The 12,566-nt window shown below is 36.7% G+C and overlaps 2 protein-coding genes across 2 annotated transcripts; both read right to left on the bottom strand.

The window, feature by feature from the left end:
• Positions 1 to 553: 553 nt before the first annotated feature.
• On the bottom strand, positions 554 to 2,416 carry LOC135842986 (uncharacterized). Its single transcript, XM_065360703.1, has 5 exons — positions 1,936 to 2,416; positions 1,688 to 1,819; positions 1,362 to 1,523; positions 1,097 to 1,237; positions 554 to 1,009 (listed from the first exon to the last, which is right to left on the bottom strand). The coding sequence occupies exons 1-5, from the start codon at positions 2,095 to 2,097 to the stop codon at positions 716 to 718; spliced, it is 891 nt and encodes a 296-aa protein (XP_065216775.1). The 5' UTR covers positions 2,098 to 2,416; the 3' UTR covers positions 554 to 715.
• Positions 2,417 to 11,296: 8,880 nt separating this feature from the next.
• LOC135837197 (basic proline-rich protein-like) lies at positions 11,297 to 12,064 on the bottom strand. Its single transcript, XM_065352395.1, has 3 exons — positions 12,026 to 12,064; positions 11,795 to 11,935; positions 11,297 to 11,695 (listed from the first exon to the last, which is right to left on the bottom strand). The coding sequence occupies exons 1-3, from the start codon at positions 12,062 to 12,064 to the stop codon at positions 11,297 to 11,299; spliced, it is 579 nt and encodes a 192-aa protein (XP_065208467.1).
• Positions 12,065 to 12,566: the final 502 nt, after the last annotated feature.

The following is a 12,566-nucleotide window of genomic DNA, read 5'->3' as shown; positions in this document are numbered from 1 at the left end:
CATAATACTAGATTTTTGAATTTTTTCACAAGTTTTTTCCTATGAAGAAGTCCCTCTACCAACTCCACCACCCGCCTCCCACTGATTCAGTCATTTTCAAAAAATCAGTTTTCTTAAATAAGAAGTTTCTTTCAGAAATGAAGTTTTCGTTTTTGAAAAAAAGGTCAAGAATAAATTTCGTTTCGTGTGACAAATTGACAATCCTTTTTGGAGAAAGATTTTCTGGGAAGTTTTTCATCAGAGACTTTTTTTATAAGCAATGTGTAATAGCTCCTGTTCCATGAAGGTTCCATTATGATTATCCCTTTAAAAAAAAATGAAATTTTCAGTTTTTGTTCACAAATTAAGAAATGTGCGTATTTTATGTGAAAAAAAATTAAATTCTCATTTTCTCTTGTCAAGAAAAAAGTTTGTGTTTTTTCAAAATAGGTACCTACCTACCTATGACCAGCACCATTTATTTTTCACCGAGTAGATTGAAAATTTCAATGTCGTGATTTCCTCATCCAAGAAATGAAAAAAAAATCCAATAATAACAAATGTAATACCTGCATCAACTTTGTATATTTTGGAAGAACGTGGAAGAAGTAGAAAAAAAATTGCATACAATAGGTAATTCAACGTTGGTACTTGTACCTATGTAAATACATAATTATATATAGGCATCTCGACGACCTTTTGTATACTCCTGGCTAAGTATGTAAGTAATTTGAAATTAACATCCACCCGGTGGAGGCGGTGAAGGCGGTGGATTACCGCTTGGTGGATGACCATTCGGTGGGTTTCCACTTGGCGGGTTTCCACTCGGTGGGTTTCCACTGGGTGGATGACCACTTGGAGGATTTCCACTAGGTGGATGACCACTTGGTGGATTTCCACTTCCTGGACTTCCACCACCACTACCAGAGTTTCCACAAGCAGCACATTGACCACCTTGCTTCTTGATTTGATTACATATGCCAGTTTTCAAACAACTCAGTGACTCAGCTTCTGCAGCCGCATCGTAATGCTGTTTGAGAAAAATTCACGAGTAAAAAACAAAGAATTAGAAATAAATAGGCGAGGAGAGGAGAGAGGAGAACGAGAAAACTCTTACCATATTATACAACACTCCAGGAATTTTCGGTTCATGCAGTTTGTTCAGTTGCTTGAACCTATTATCGCACCATGTCCCTGCCTCTTTGGTCGGTTGACAAGCGTTTAATAATTTCCAATCCAATCCAGCTTCCTTAGCACACTACAGCAGCAAAAATCAAATTACAAATTTTGATAGCTGAATTTCTGAATACCTTTACCAAGGTATTCATTCGATGAAGGAAAGGGGTCCTTCGATCAAATACATAATTAGAATAATTACTTACCGCTTCTCCTTTCACGTATTGAGCATCATCTGGCACCATGCATAAGAAAAATTTTCCCAATTTGTATTCGTCATTTTCGTAATAATGAGCTGCGCAGGCATGAAGTACGTCAATTTGGCATGCTGCTACACCTCCACAGCATTTCAGAACATCGTCCACGATCTGAAAGCAGAAAAGAGAAACTTCTATTAGTGTTCGATTAAACGCCTCATAATTCAGAAGTTGGTGATACTTGAAATGGTTAGATCAGCAATTCAGAGCGAAAACTGGCCAATTATTTTATTATAGTGGCCTGACGATAGGTAGTTGCTAGATTGTTTACTTACTTGCGACGTTGAGCATGGAATAAAATGCCATTGAACACATTGGGACATTTCTTCGTAAATTGGTTTTAATTGATTTTGGAAAAACTGCATGGATGGACAGTGCATACTGTCGAAAGAAATTACTACTTCTAGCTGTACAAAAAAATATCCTTGAGTTAAATAGTCACTTTTTTCTCACTTCATAAATTTTCCAAATCTTAGATTGATTATGCCAGCAGTCCTTTGACATAGGTAAATAGTCTACCTACCTTGCCACCAGAACCGCTACCATGATTATGCTGACCACCCGGATTTCCACCTTGATTACCGCTAGGAGGGTTTCCTTGAGGCTGGCCTGCATCGCCGCAAATGAAATCGAGTAAAAAAGCAAAAACAAAAAGTACTCGTACTGCTACCATAAATCCACCCATTTTAGCGATAGGCTAACTAAGTATCGAAGACCAAGTTGTCGCAGAGATGGCTCAGATTGATTTCTACTGCAGGTGGTACTCAGCTCGGTTGCATTTATAATTCGAGAATTATTGGCGTCAGCCCAGGTGCTAGTGAAATTATTATCTGAAATACCTATTCAAATATTTTCCACAAAAACCACGTTCGAAAAAACAATTACAAAAAACTGTGTAAACAGAATATCTGGCTAAAAGCAAGGATTAGAGATAATGTATCCCTAAATTATGGCTAGTAAATTTTTTCATTGACATTAAACGCAGTAAATTTTGGGATGGAAAAAGCAAAAAGCTGTTGCGATCGAATAAAACGATTAAATTATTATTATTGCACGTGATACCTACGCGTATCTAAAAAAAAAAAGAATCCAGATGAGCCTTTACAGTTGCCAGACATCGTGCATGATTAATTTGATTTCGTTGGTTTATGACGAGGAAAATTATGGAGGCACCTATCATGAATTTCAAATTCAAACTACGTAGCTTTCTATTTTTTTAAAATTTGTTAAAGCTGTAATAATGGCCCAAAAATTATCGTACCGTATAATTCAACGTATACTCTCTGTTTTGTGAACGATAAACTGTATTATTTTGATGTTTTTGCACAATAAACGTGAAATATTTCGAGCAGAAAATATTTTCAAAGCATTAAATTACCCAAAAATGAACGTCAATTTTTCAACCATCTGGTGAAATTCATTATTTTACGAGAGAACCACTCAAGGTGTAACGCTCTAATTTGATCAGAATAAAACAGGTACATATAATTTTTTGGTTCTGATAACTCTCCTAATAAAAATTTCAACTGCCCAAGTTGATTCCTCGATCTTTGACGGATTTTTGGAAATCTAAAAATGATGTTCTGTGCATGTTTTTTTTTTTAAATACTTACAGGTATGTACATACATACATTTTCAGTAAAAATAATACAAATAAGTTTTGAAGTCAATGTCGACCTGCCCACGACTGAAATTTACCATTTTTAGTCTGGGGCCTCCACCGTAATTTAAAAAAAAAAATTAAAAAACTAAAAAATTCGAGAATTTAAGAATGTCTACAGCTGGCATGGAAATTAATATTGGATGCTGAAAATCGAGTTGAGGATTATTCTTGGGATCATTCTACAGCGAAATATTCGAATGAGTGTTTTTTTCTTACCAGGAGCCAACTGTCAAACAATTAAAAAAATCAATTCTGTTCGAAAATACATTTTTTCAAAGCGTGTGAATGGCCGTATCTTTTCTGAACTCAATCCGCCAGATCCGGCTTCCCATCCACCAATTATTCTGGAGCCTCCAGCGTGATTTTCAATTTTTCCAGAATTTTTGAATTTTTCCAGTGATAGAGTGATACTCGGATAGATCGGGGTTAGGTGATATAGGTGAGAAAGACTACCAGGTGGGTTTATAATAATACTTACTACCTATGGATTTTCTGATAAATATTCCTAAGGGATTATTTTCATGCACCATGCTAGCTCAATAGGTGCTTGCACTGATCGATACGAATACCCTTTGGCCTTTATACACATACAATTTCTTATTATCGTGTGGAAATAAAACACGAGACAATCGTTTTACAAATTGTATTATTTGATATAAAACAATTGCGTACTTGTATTAATTATGGGGTTCGAAGTCATAAGGTGCACCGGGGGAAGTTGGAATTCGGGGTAAGTTAAAAAACTTGCTCTAGCGCCTAGAGGTTTATATCTGGTGAAGTGCCACTAAAGGTGACTTGAGGGTACTACCCCTACTTCATCACGGCATAAAAATTTTCGCGATTCAGTTTCATTTTAGATGTCTTTGGTTCAATTGTATTTTGTTGTTGTTTTGAACTTATTTTGAATTTGGTCTAAAATACAGACTTTCTAGTTCTTAGTTTTTCGCATATAGCGGACAAACCGTGCGTCCTAGTGAAAATCTGATGAGAGTGATCTCAAAGAGAATTAAATTCTCTACAATTTTGTGTCTATGCAATTTTTCTAGGACGCACGGTTTGTGATCTACGCCTCTGCAAAGTTTAGCCTGTTCTGACTTCCCTCAATTGGGGTAAGTCAGGACAGTTTATATTTTATTCCACTGAGCAAAAGCTACTGTGTCAATCGCGCTCAAATTTTTACCATAGGTTAAGAACCCTTATGGAAACCTACATAATAAATTTCATCCATATTGGTTCATTAGAAGGGGAGTAACAGCTGGTCAAAGTTGAAATTGCGAAAAATCATTCTGACTTGCCCCGGTGCACCTTAATTAATTTAAAATAGGTATATCCTACCTAATGCTACACTAAACTAGTAGTTAAGCAGATTTTGTAGTTATTTCTCGAAAAGTTAGTTAAAACTTGGAAAATATTAAGCATATCAAATAAAGGGGATGATTCATTTTACCTTAATTTGATCGGGCGAACGCAACCCAGACAGGATTTAGGATACATCTCCTGCCCAGGGTTGCGGAACGATACCGATACCAAAAAACCAATACCGGCAAAACCGCCTAATTTTTGAAAAAAATTGAAAAAACCGAAAACCGATACCAATAAGTTGACAAATGAAAAACCGATTTAGAAAATACCAATATAATTTCAAAATCGGTACAAAATACCGAAAACCAATACCGAAATTATTTTAAAATCTGTATTTTGATACTCATTTTTGCATATTTCTGCAAATGAAATAATTCCAACATCAAACAAAATGAGTTTATTCATTTAAATGATCACTTTTCTTTGTTGATTTTCCTCTCATTTCATTCTCATTTCAACTTTTATACTACTACTCTCTCAATTTCTGAATTTTAAGCCAAAGTGTTCTGTAATTAGCTTGATTTTTGGGTGATAAAATACCAATACCAAAACCGAAAACCGAAATAAAATTCACAAAAATTGGAAAAACCGATACCGAAAACCGAAATTTTGAGGTAGAAATTGATGAAAACCCAAAAACCAATACCGTTTTAGCCACCACATTTGAAATACCAATACCACATGCCGATACCGTTTTGTTTTATCGTTCCGCAACCCTGCTCCTGCCTCAACACTGTACACGTTCCCTGCTCATTGGGGTGCTTACTAATACTAAGTACGTCACAGGGTATAGGTTGTAGATACACTTTGCCAGGGGTCGAATTCCTCAAGATCCGGATCAAATGAGGTATTCTCCAAAATTCCATTAATCAATCGACATAACGTGATTAATGTTAAAATACAAAACATATTAACCTCGCAGTGGGTTACATCAAAAAGCTAGCGGATTAGATCCTTAAGGGATTAATCGGCGATAATTACTGAGGGTAGGAACCGAACATCAAATTAGCACTCACGATTACCGAAACGAAGCACAGAACCATCCTTAAGGGGGCTCATACTTAGTGAGAGAATTTACATTACATTATACTTTTTTTGGAAAATATTTCCAAGTCCAGCCTGTGAAGCAAACTGTTAGAGATTTGTTCTATGAACTTATCCAAAAACCAACAAGAATCTTGACCACAATTAAGAACCACGGGTATGGTCTGTGCAATGGGTTATATAGGCAAAAGTTCAAGGATATGTATCCGAGCTTGGAGTGACCTACGCTCGGAGATATTCGTACACGTTACCTTGGGCTCTAGAAATGTAGGAGAAGTACATTAAACTTCTTTGAAAGAGGGATTACGATATAACCTCTGACGAGAGGTTATTGTCCTACCTCTCTACGGAGTTAAGGCATATCTGCTCCTTACATATGGCCCTTCGTGGGTTTGCTCTGAAGGAGACGACAGAGGAGCGAAGCACGGATCAAAAAGAAAAAAGGATCCTAGATGTGCCTTATCCCCCTGTATCCCCCCGCACCCCTCTAACGTACTTCTCACCCCTAGGATGCCCACTGCCCCTCCGTACTTAGCTGCTATGTCAGAGACTCTGATTTTTGCCCACTAAAGATCAAAAGGTTTTGGAGGCGGGTTTCTGGAAAAATTCAAAAATTCTGGAAAAATTGAAAATCACGCTGGAGGCTCCAGAATAATTGATGGATGGGAAGCCGGATCTGGCGGATTGAGTTCAGAGGTTGTTCTACTGACCACATTATTTTGCTTATTACAATATACTATGTGTAATAAAAAGGAAAGTATCCCAAATCCTATCACAATTTTTCATTCAGTCCAAACTAGTATCTATAGATTGAAAGAGCATACAAAAATAATATGTCATCAACCAACATTTTGGAAGTTGAAAAACACTTTTTGTTTTTTAATGAATTTTTGAAAATAAAATTAGAATTTCAGCAAATTGAACAAAAAAATTGAAAGTTGAGGTATACCTTATTTTCGACCCCCCCCCCCCGAGTCGATTGAAAATGGTTTAGAACCTTTTTCTGGAGTCTCCAACAGATTTTTGAAACTTGAATTTCCACTGAATTTTACACAATGAAGTTGGAAAGCTGAAATTCCCCCTGCACCTTTATTCAGTGGTCTGCAGAACGGGTGGGGGTATCAACCCCTTCCTCCCTCCCCCCCCCCGCAAACAGGAAAATTTAGGCAAAAAGTTGAAAATTTTTAGGAAAAAATGGGCAAGTTGGAAAGAAATTGTGTTAGTAGGGAAAATCAAAGAATTAGATGTAAAAGTAAAAGATAATGCTTGACTACAATGCACCAGTCGCCGTTTCTGTTATACAATACAGTGATAAACCAGCCCAGCTGTCTCTGTTCAGGGCACTCCTGACACATGCTGGGAAACTGCGACCAATAGCCTTTCTGATGGGGTCTGTTCATCTTGTGGGGGAGCATCCATGCCCTCTTGTTCCCTCTACCCTTTCCCTGGATGAACAGGGACTCCATCACACCTGCCCTCAAGACATGCCTGAAGTATTTGAGGATTTGGCTGAGTACAACCGTCAACAGCCTTTTCTGGACACCAATTTCTCTCAGGACGGACACATTAGTCCTTTTCTCGGTCCATGGGATCCGAAGCATTCTTCTCCAACACCACATCTTGAGTGCATCCATTTTTCTTCTGTCTCCCTCTCAAACTGTCCCTGTTTCTGACGTGTAGAGAAAACCCGAGAAAAGCAGAGCATTTACAAGTCTTATCTTCAGAGTCCTGCTCACAGCTGCAGCTGACCATAAGGATAAGGGTGCCCAAAACCGACCACTTTTTGTAAAACCGCCACCAATCGAAGACTGTTTCACTTCAAAACATGGTAAATGGCTTAAAATGTAGGTTGAACCTTTCCCTAACTCATATCAAAATTTTGGTGTAAATAAATAATCTTTAATATGTTTTTTGAATTTTTTTCCAAAAGAACTCAAAAACGATTTTTCAAAATTTGGTATCCTAATCCCAACCACCTCCAAAAAGTTAGATACCCTAATTCCGGCCACATTTGAAAGTGCAGCAACAAATAAAATACTATTTCACATGAAAATACAGTAAATGGCTTAAAAGATAGATTGAACCTTCCCCCAACTCGTATTAAAATTTTGGGGTTATAGAATAATTCTTTATGGCTTTTTGGAATTTTCTTCCAAGGCACCTCAAAAATGACTGTTTGAATTTGCTACCCTAATCTCAAGCTCGACCACCCTGATTTTACATGATCTTATGGATGGTCGGAATTAGGAGACCCATATTGTTTTACACTTTTGTAAAAATTTTCTATACATACCTGCGATTGATTACAAAAATGGCAATACCATCAAAATCTTACTTTAATCACAATCACAAATTATATTCAACACCACAAAATTAGGTACCTCGTAATAACAAGTTAAAAAATGGTGAAAAACAATTTTTTGATCACAGAATTTCTTCAAATTCAATTTATTTCTCGAGTTTTGGCTTTACAGTGGCTGGGAATGTCTCAAATTAATTGTCTGTGATAGAGGAACACGTTTATATCACATTTCAATAGGTAGCACTAATAACAGAAGAGATATACATGGTGGTTGGGATTAGGCACTGAGCAGAATAGGGGTACTTTACCCTAACCTTCTTTAGGGGAGACATGGATGGCGCTTTGTGTGATTTGCGCTGTGCATCTTATCTTGGCTTCACTGCCTCCTTTGTTATCAACAATGGATCCCAGGTATACAAATTGATTCACCACTTTGATTCCCTCCATTTCCTGTATTTCAGGTGAGTTGTTCTCTGGCCAATTCACAATCATGATCTTTGTCTTTGCCTTATTTATCAACAAGCCATATTTTGCACTGACCTCTTCCAGACATTTCAGTCATCACTCATCAGCGTAACAAAGATTTCACATGCTTACACCTCCCTGCCACTTGCCTCCCATACAACAATGACCATGCTAATTTTGATGTGAATGTCAACCCATCCACATCCGTCACTTTTGGATGCCACATGTCGATGTGAATTTCGACCCTGTGTTGAGCCAATTGTCGATGTAATTATTGACTGATGTTGATCTGCATTCGTGTCGACAATTGGCTCAACACAGGGTCGAAATTCACATCAACATGTGGCATCCAAAAGTGACTGATGTGGATGGATCGACATTCACATCGAAATTTATGTCAACCTCATGCGTCATAACATTATAAAATTTAAGTTTAAAAATTGAACATTTTTTTCCAAAAATTATTTCCTCTGATGTGGCTATTGCTCGTGCTGAAAACAGCATCGACATGAAGTCCACTTCTGAAGAAGTACAGACAAAAAGTCTGTACAGTCAAATAGTTGAACAGAAACTCCTAATTATCAAAGATGGTGCAATACTTTATCTAAGAGTACTAAACTAATCCATTTTTCATGTCGACATGTCAATGTTAATGTTGATGTGAAATTTGACATCAACAAATACATCCACAATATCAACTCCAAGCTGTGGAAGAGTGCATAATTTCATCAATGCCCTAAAAAATTTGTTCTCCTCACTAAACAAGATCATATCTTTGAATGTTTACCAAACTTTTAAACACTAAAACAGAGGTAGACATAGTTATGGATGTAAATTTCGAGCATTGAATTTTACATCTACATGTCGAGATGGCATGTCAATGTATCAGAAATAATGAGAAAATTTTGAAACTTTTCATTTACCTGGCTTTTGTACGGGCAGAAGATACCTACTAAATAGTTAATTGATCGCTTTTCCATCATTATGTTGGAAAAAAACGTAGTCGATGTAAATGTTGACGTCCACAATTGTTGTGCGGGCTGAGCCATCATCATTGGCGCTTTCTGATATGTATGTACCATCTACTGCAGCGTCTAACAAATTATATATGTATTCTCCATATAGATTAAACAGGAGTGGGGATAGAATGCAGCCCTGTCATACTCCTCTTCCTGGGTGGAATTTCTCGGACGTTGTTTCTCTGTTACTTAATTAGGACATTTGCCATGCTCCCTTTGTACAATTGTTTTATTAGCCACACCAGATGTATTGGCGCACCCATCACAAGTAGAATTCTCCACAGCTTTTGCCACTGTACGCAATCAAACACTTTCTTGTAATGTACAAAACATAGCACAGTGCGCACATTGTATTCATGTGCTTTCTTGATCAGCAGTCTGAGGTTGAGGATCTGCTCGCTAGTTCCTCTTTCTCTCATGGATTTGACTGTGCATGAGTGAGTATACCCTGTTGTACACGATCTTCAAAAGTACTTTGAGGTGTGACCACGGCTGTTAAATTACTGTAATTTATTCGCTGGTAAAATATGGCAGTAAAATACGGTATTTTACGGTATTTATGGTATTTTACCATTTTGGATATGAAGAGTTATTTGTAGTTTGACTTCAAAGTTCTGAACTTCTGACCTGCCTCTGAAGTAAATTTTCACCTGTTTTAGGTGTTATTAGAGATTAAGTATAGGAAATTTTCCATGGACATTTTTTGGAAATATATGGGGAAAATTTTTGGTAACTTTCAAATCATGAATTTCCATGGAAATTTGGGAAGTTATGAAGGAAAGAAGATAGATGGAAAAAAAGTGTTCAATTTGGCTTTTTGGTAAATTATGGTAAAATACGGTAATAAACTTTTGGTAAAATACGGTAAATTACCGCCGTAATTTACCAACATAAATTACCTTACAGCCCTGGGTGTGACTTATCAAGAAGATCTAATTATGTAAGTACCTATTGACAAAATGGGTTGTTTCTAAGAATACATACTTAAGGTAAATATAAAAATTAGGTACCTACCTATGTGCTGAAAAAAACTAAAGAATTGTGAATTTTCAAGAGCTTATTTTGCCCTCACCTAGCTTGGAGTCCATCATATTTTAAAAAATAATTCCCTGAAAACTGAAAAATAATGCTAAATTCATGAAACCCAGCTTTTTGCATCATCAAAAATTCAAGAATGATGTTGTTTTACTATGTTTAGAATTAACTTATCAATTTTTTACAAGTTTGGCGGGCTGAAAAATTGCTTCTCACATTGAAATTGTTTTAGTTTTATACTTCTAAAAAATGATTGATTTTCAAAAGCATTTATTTGTCATACCTATTTACCTTTGCTCGGGCCCTTATTCCTATTTTTGCAAATCTGATTTCCTAAAAAGTACCTACTTATTGTAAAAAATTTTAAATGTTGGAGCTATGAAAATCAACTTTTTTCTTCAATTATTTCACTTTTCGAATTATCAATTTTTTCAAACATCTGAATTATTAGCATGAAAAATACTGTAGAGGGGGGGGGGAAGGGCTGGGATAACAATTTCAGAAAATGTGGCAAAACAAGTGTTTCACTCCCTTCCTCCCTCCCTCCCTCCCTTCCTCTCTCAACCACAACACATCACTTCAAACACCAATAAATTTCTAAATAATAAATCTCCCTACCCCCATTGAAGAAAATTTATGCTAGGAGAGGGTGAAATTCTTCAATTTCTTTCTACCCTCTTGAGGATACATAATAATAGAAAAGTAGGTACCTACTTACCTACAATCCATTTTTCTCGTTTAATGCATATTTAAAAATTGATATTGTTCGATTCAATTGATACAATTTCACGAAAATATTTAAAAGAAAGTTGGTAAGAAATGTGTATACTTGGAAAATTATATTTCACAAAATGCTACAAGAATCAATTTATTGTATTTTCGCCATTTTCTACAAGTTAAACACATGTTAAATAAAAAATGATTCGGAAAGTGAATCGCTGAAACGAATTATTTTCCACGATCTTTTCACTCCCGCACGCCACTAAAATTAAAATTAACATCCACCAGGTGGATTTCCACCTCCTGGTTGATGCCCACCACCACTGGGATTTCCATTTGGTGGATTTCCACTCGGTGGATTTCCACTTGGTGGATTTCCACCTCCTGGTTGATGCCCACCACCACTGGGATTTCCATTTGGTGGATTTCCACTCGGTGGATTTCCACTTGGTGGATTTCCACTTGGTGGATTTCCACCTCCTGGTTGATGCCCACCACCACTGGGATTTCCACTCGGTGGATTTCCACTTGGTGGATTCCCACCTCCTGGACTTCCGCCGCCACCTCCAGAATTTCCACAAGCAGGACATTGCCCACCTTGCTTCTTAATTTGATTACATATGCCAGTTTTCAAACAACTCAGTGACTCAGCTTCTGCAGCCGCATCGTAATGCTGTTTGAGAAAAAATTCACGAGTAAAAAACTAACAATTAGAAATAACTAGGGAAGGGGAAAGGAGGGGAGGGGAGAGAAAAGCGAAAAAGCTCTTTACCATATTATACAATACTCCAGGAATTTTCGGTTCATGCAATTTGTTCAGTTGCTGATATCTGGCATCGCACCATTTCGCTGCTTTTTTTGTTGGTTGGCAACCGTTCAGTAATTTCCAGTCCATTCCAGCTTGCTCTGCACACTACAACAACAAGAACAAAATACAGATTTTGATACATTATACTTAGAACTGAATGGAGTTGCCGGTTGACCAAGTCAATGAACAATTTACCGCTTTTCCTTTCACATATTGGGAACAATCTGGCACCATACATAGGAAAAATTTGCCCAATTTGTATTCGTCGTTTTCGTAAAAATGTGCCGCGCAGGCGTGAAGTACATCAATTTGACAAGCCTCAATACCACCGCAGCATTGAAGAACATCATTTACAATCTAAAAATCGAGGTATTATTTGAACATGGATTGGCAGAACTTTTTTATTAATTACCTACCTATTATTCATGCCACCAACATTCAACAATAAACGAATCTGCTTTTGCAGCATATTAATTTACTTTTGAAAAATATTGGCCAAAAATTTCAAGTTGAGATTTTTTAAAAGCCCAATTTTTGAAAGCTGGCAAAATTTTGTGCTTTTGAAAATTGAGTTTTCAAATTTCTCAATTTCGAAGCTCTGAAATATTTTTACGAATATTTTTGAAACGCTCAATTAAAAATTTGAAACACTGCAAACAGATTTTCTCCAAGATCCAGGAGTCTCAAGAAATCAAACTCTAAGTAGGGCATTATTAAGTACGAGAAATTACAACTA

This window comes from Planococcus citri, chromosome 1, assembly GCF_950023065.1.
Source record: "Planococcus citri chromosome 1, ihPlaCitr1.1, whole genome shotgun sequence".
Classification (NCBI taxonomy): domain Eukaryota; kingdom Metazoa; phylum Arthropoda; class Insecta; order Hemiptera; family Pseudococcidae; genus Planococcus; species Planococcus citri.
This window is presented reverse-complemented; position numbering and strand designations above follow the sequence as displayed.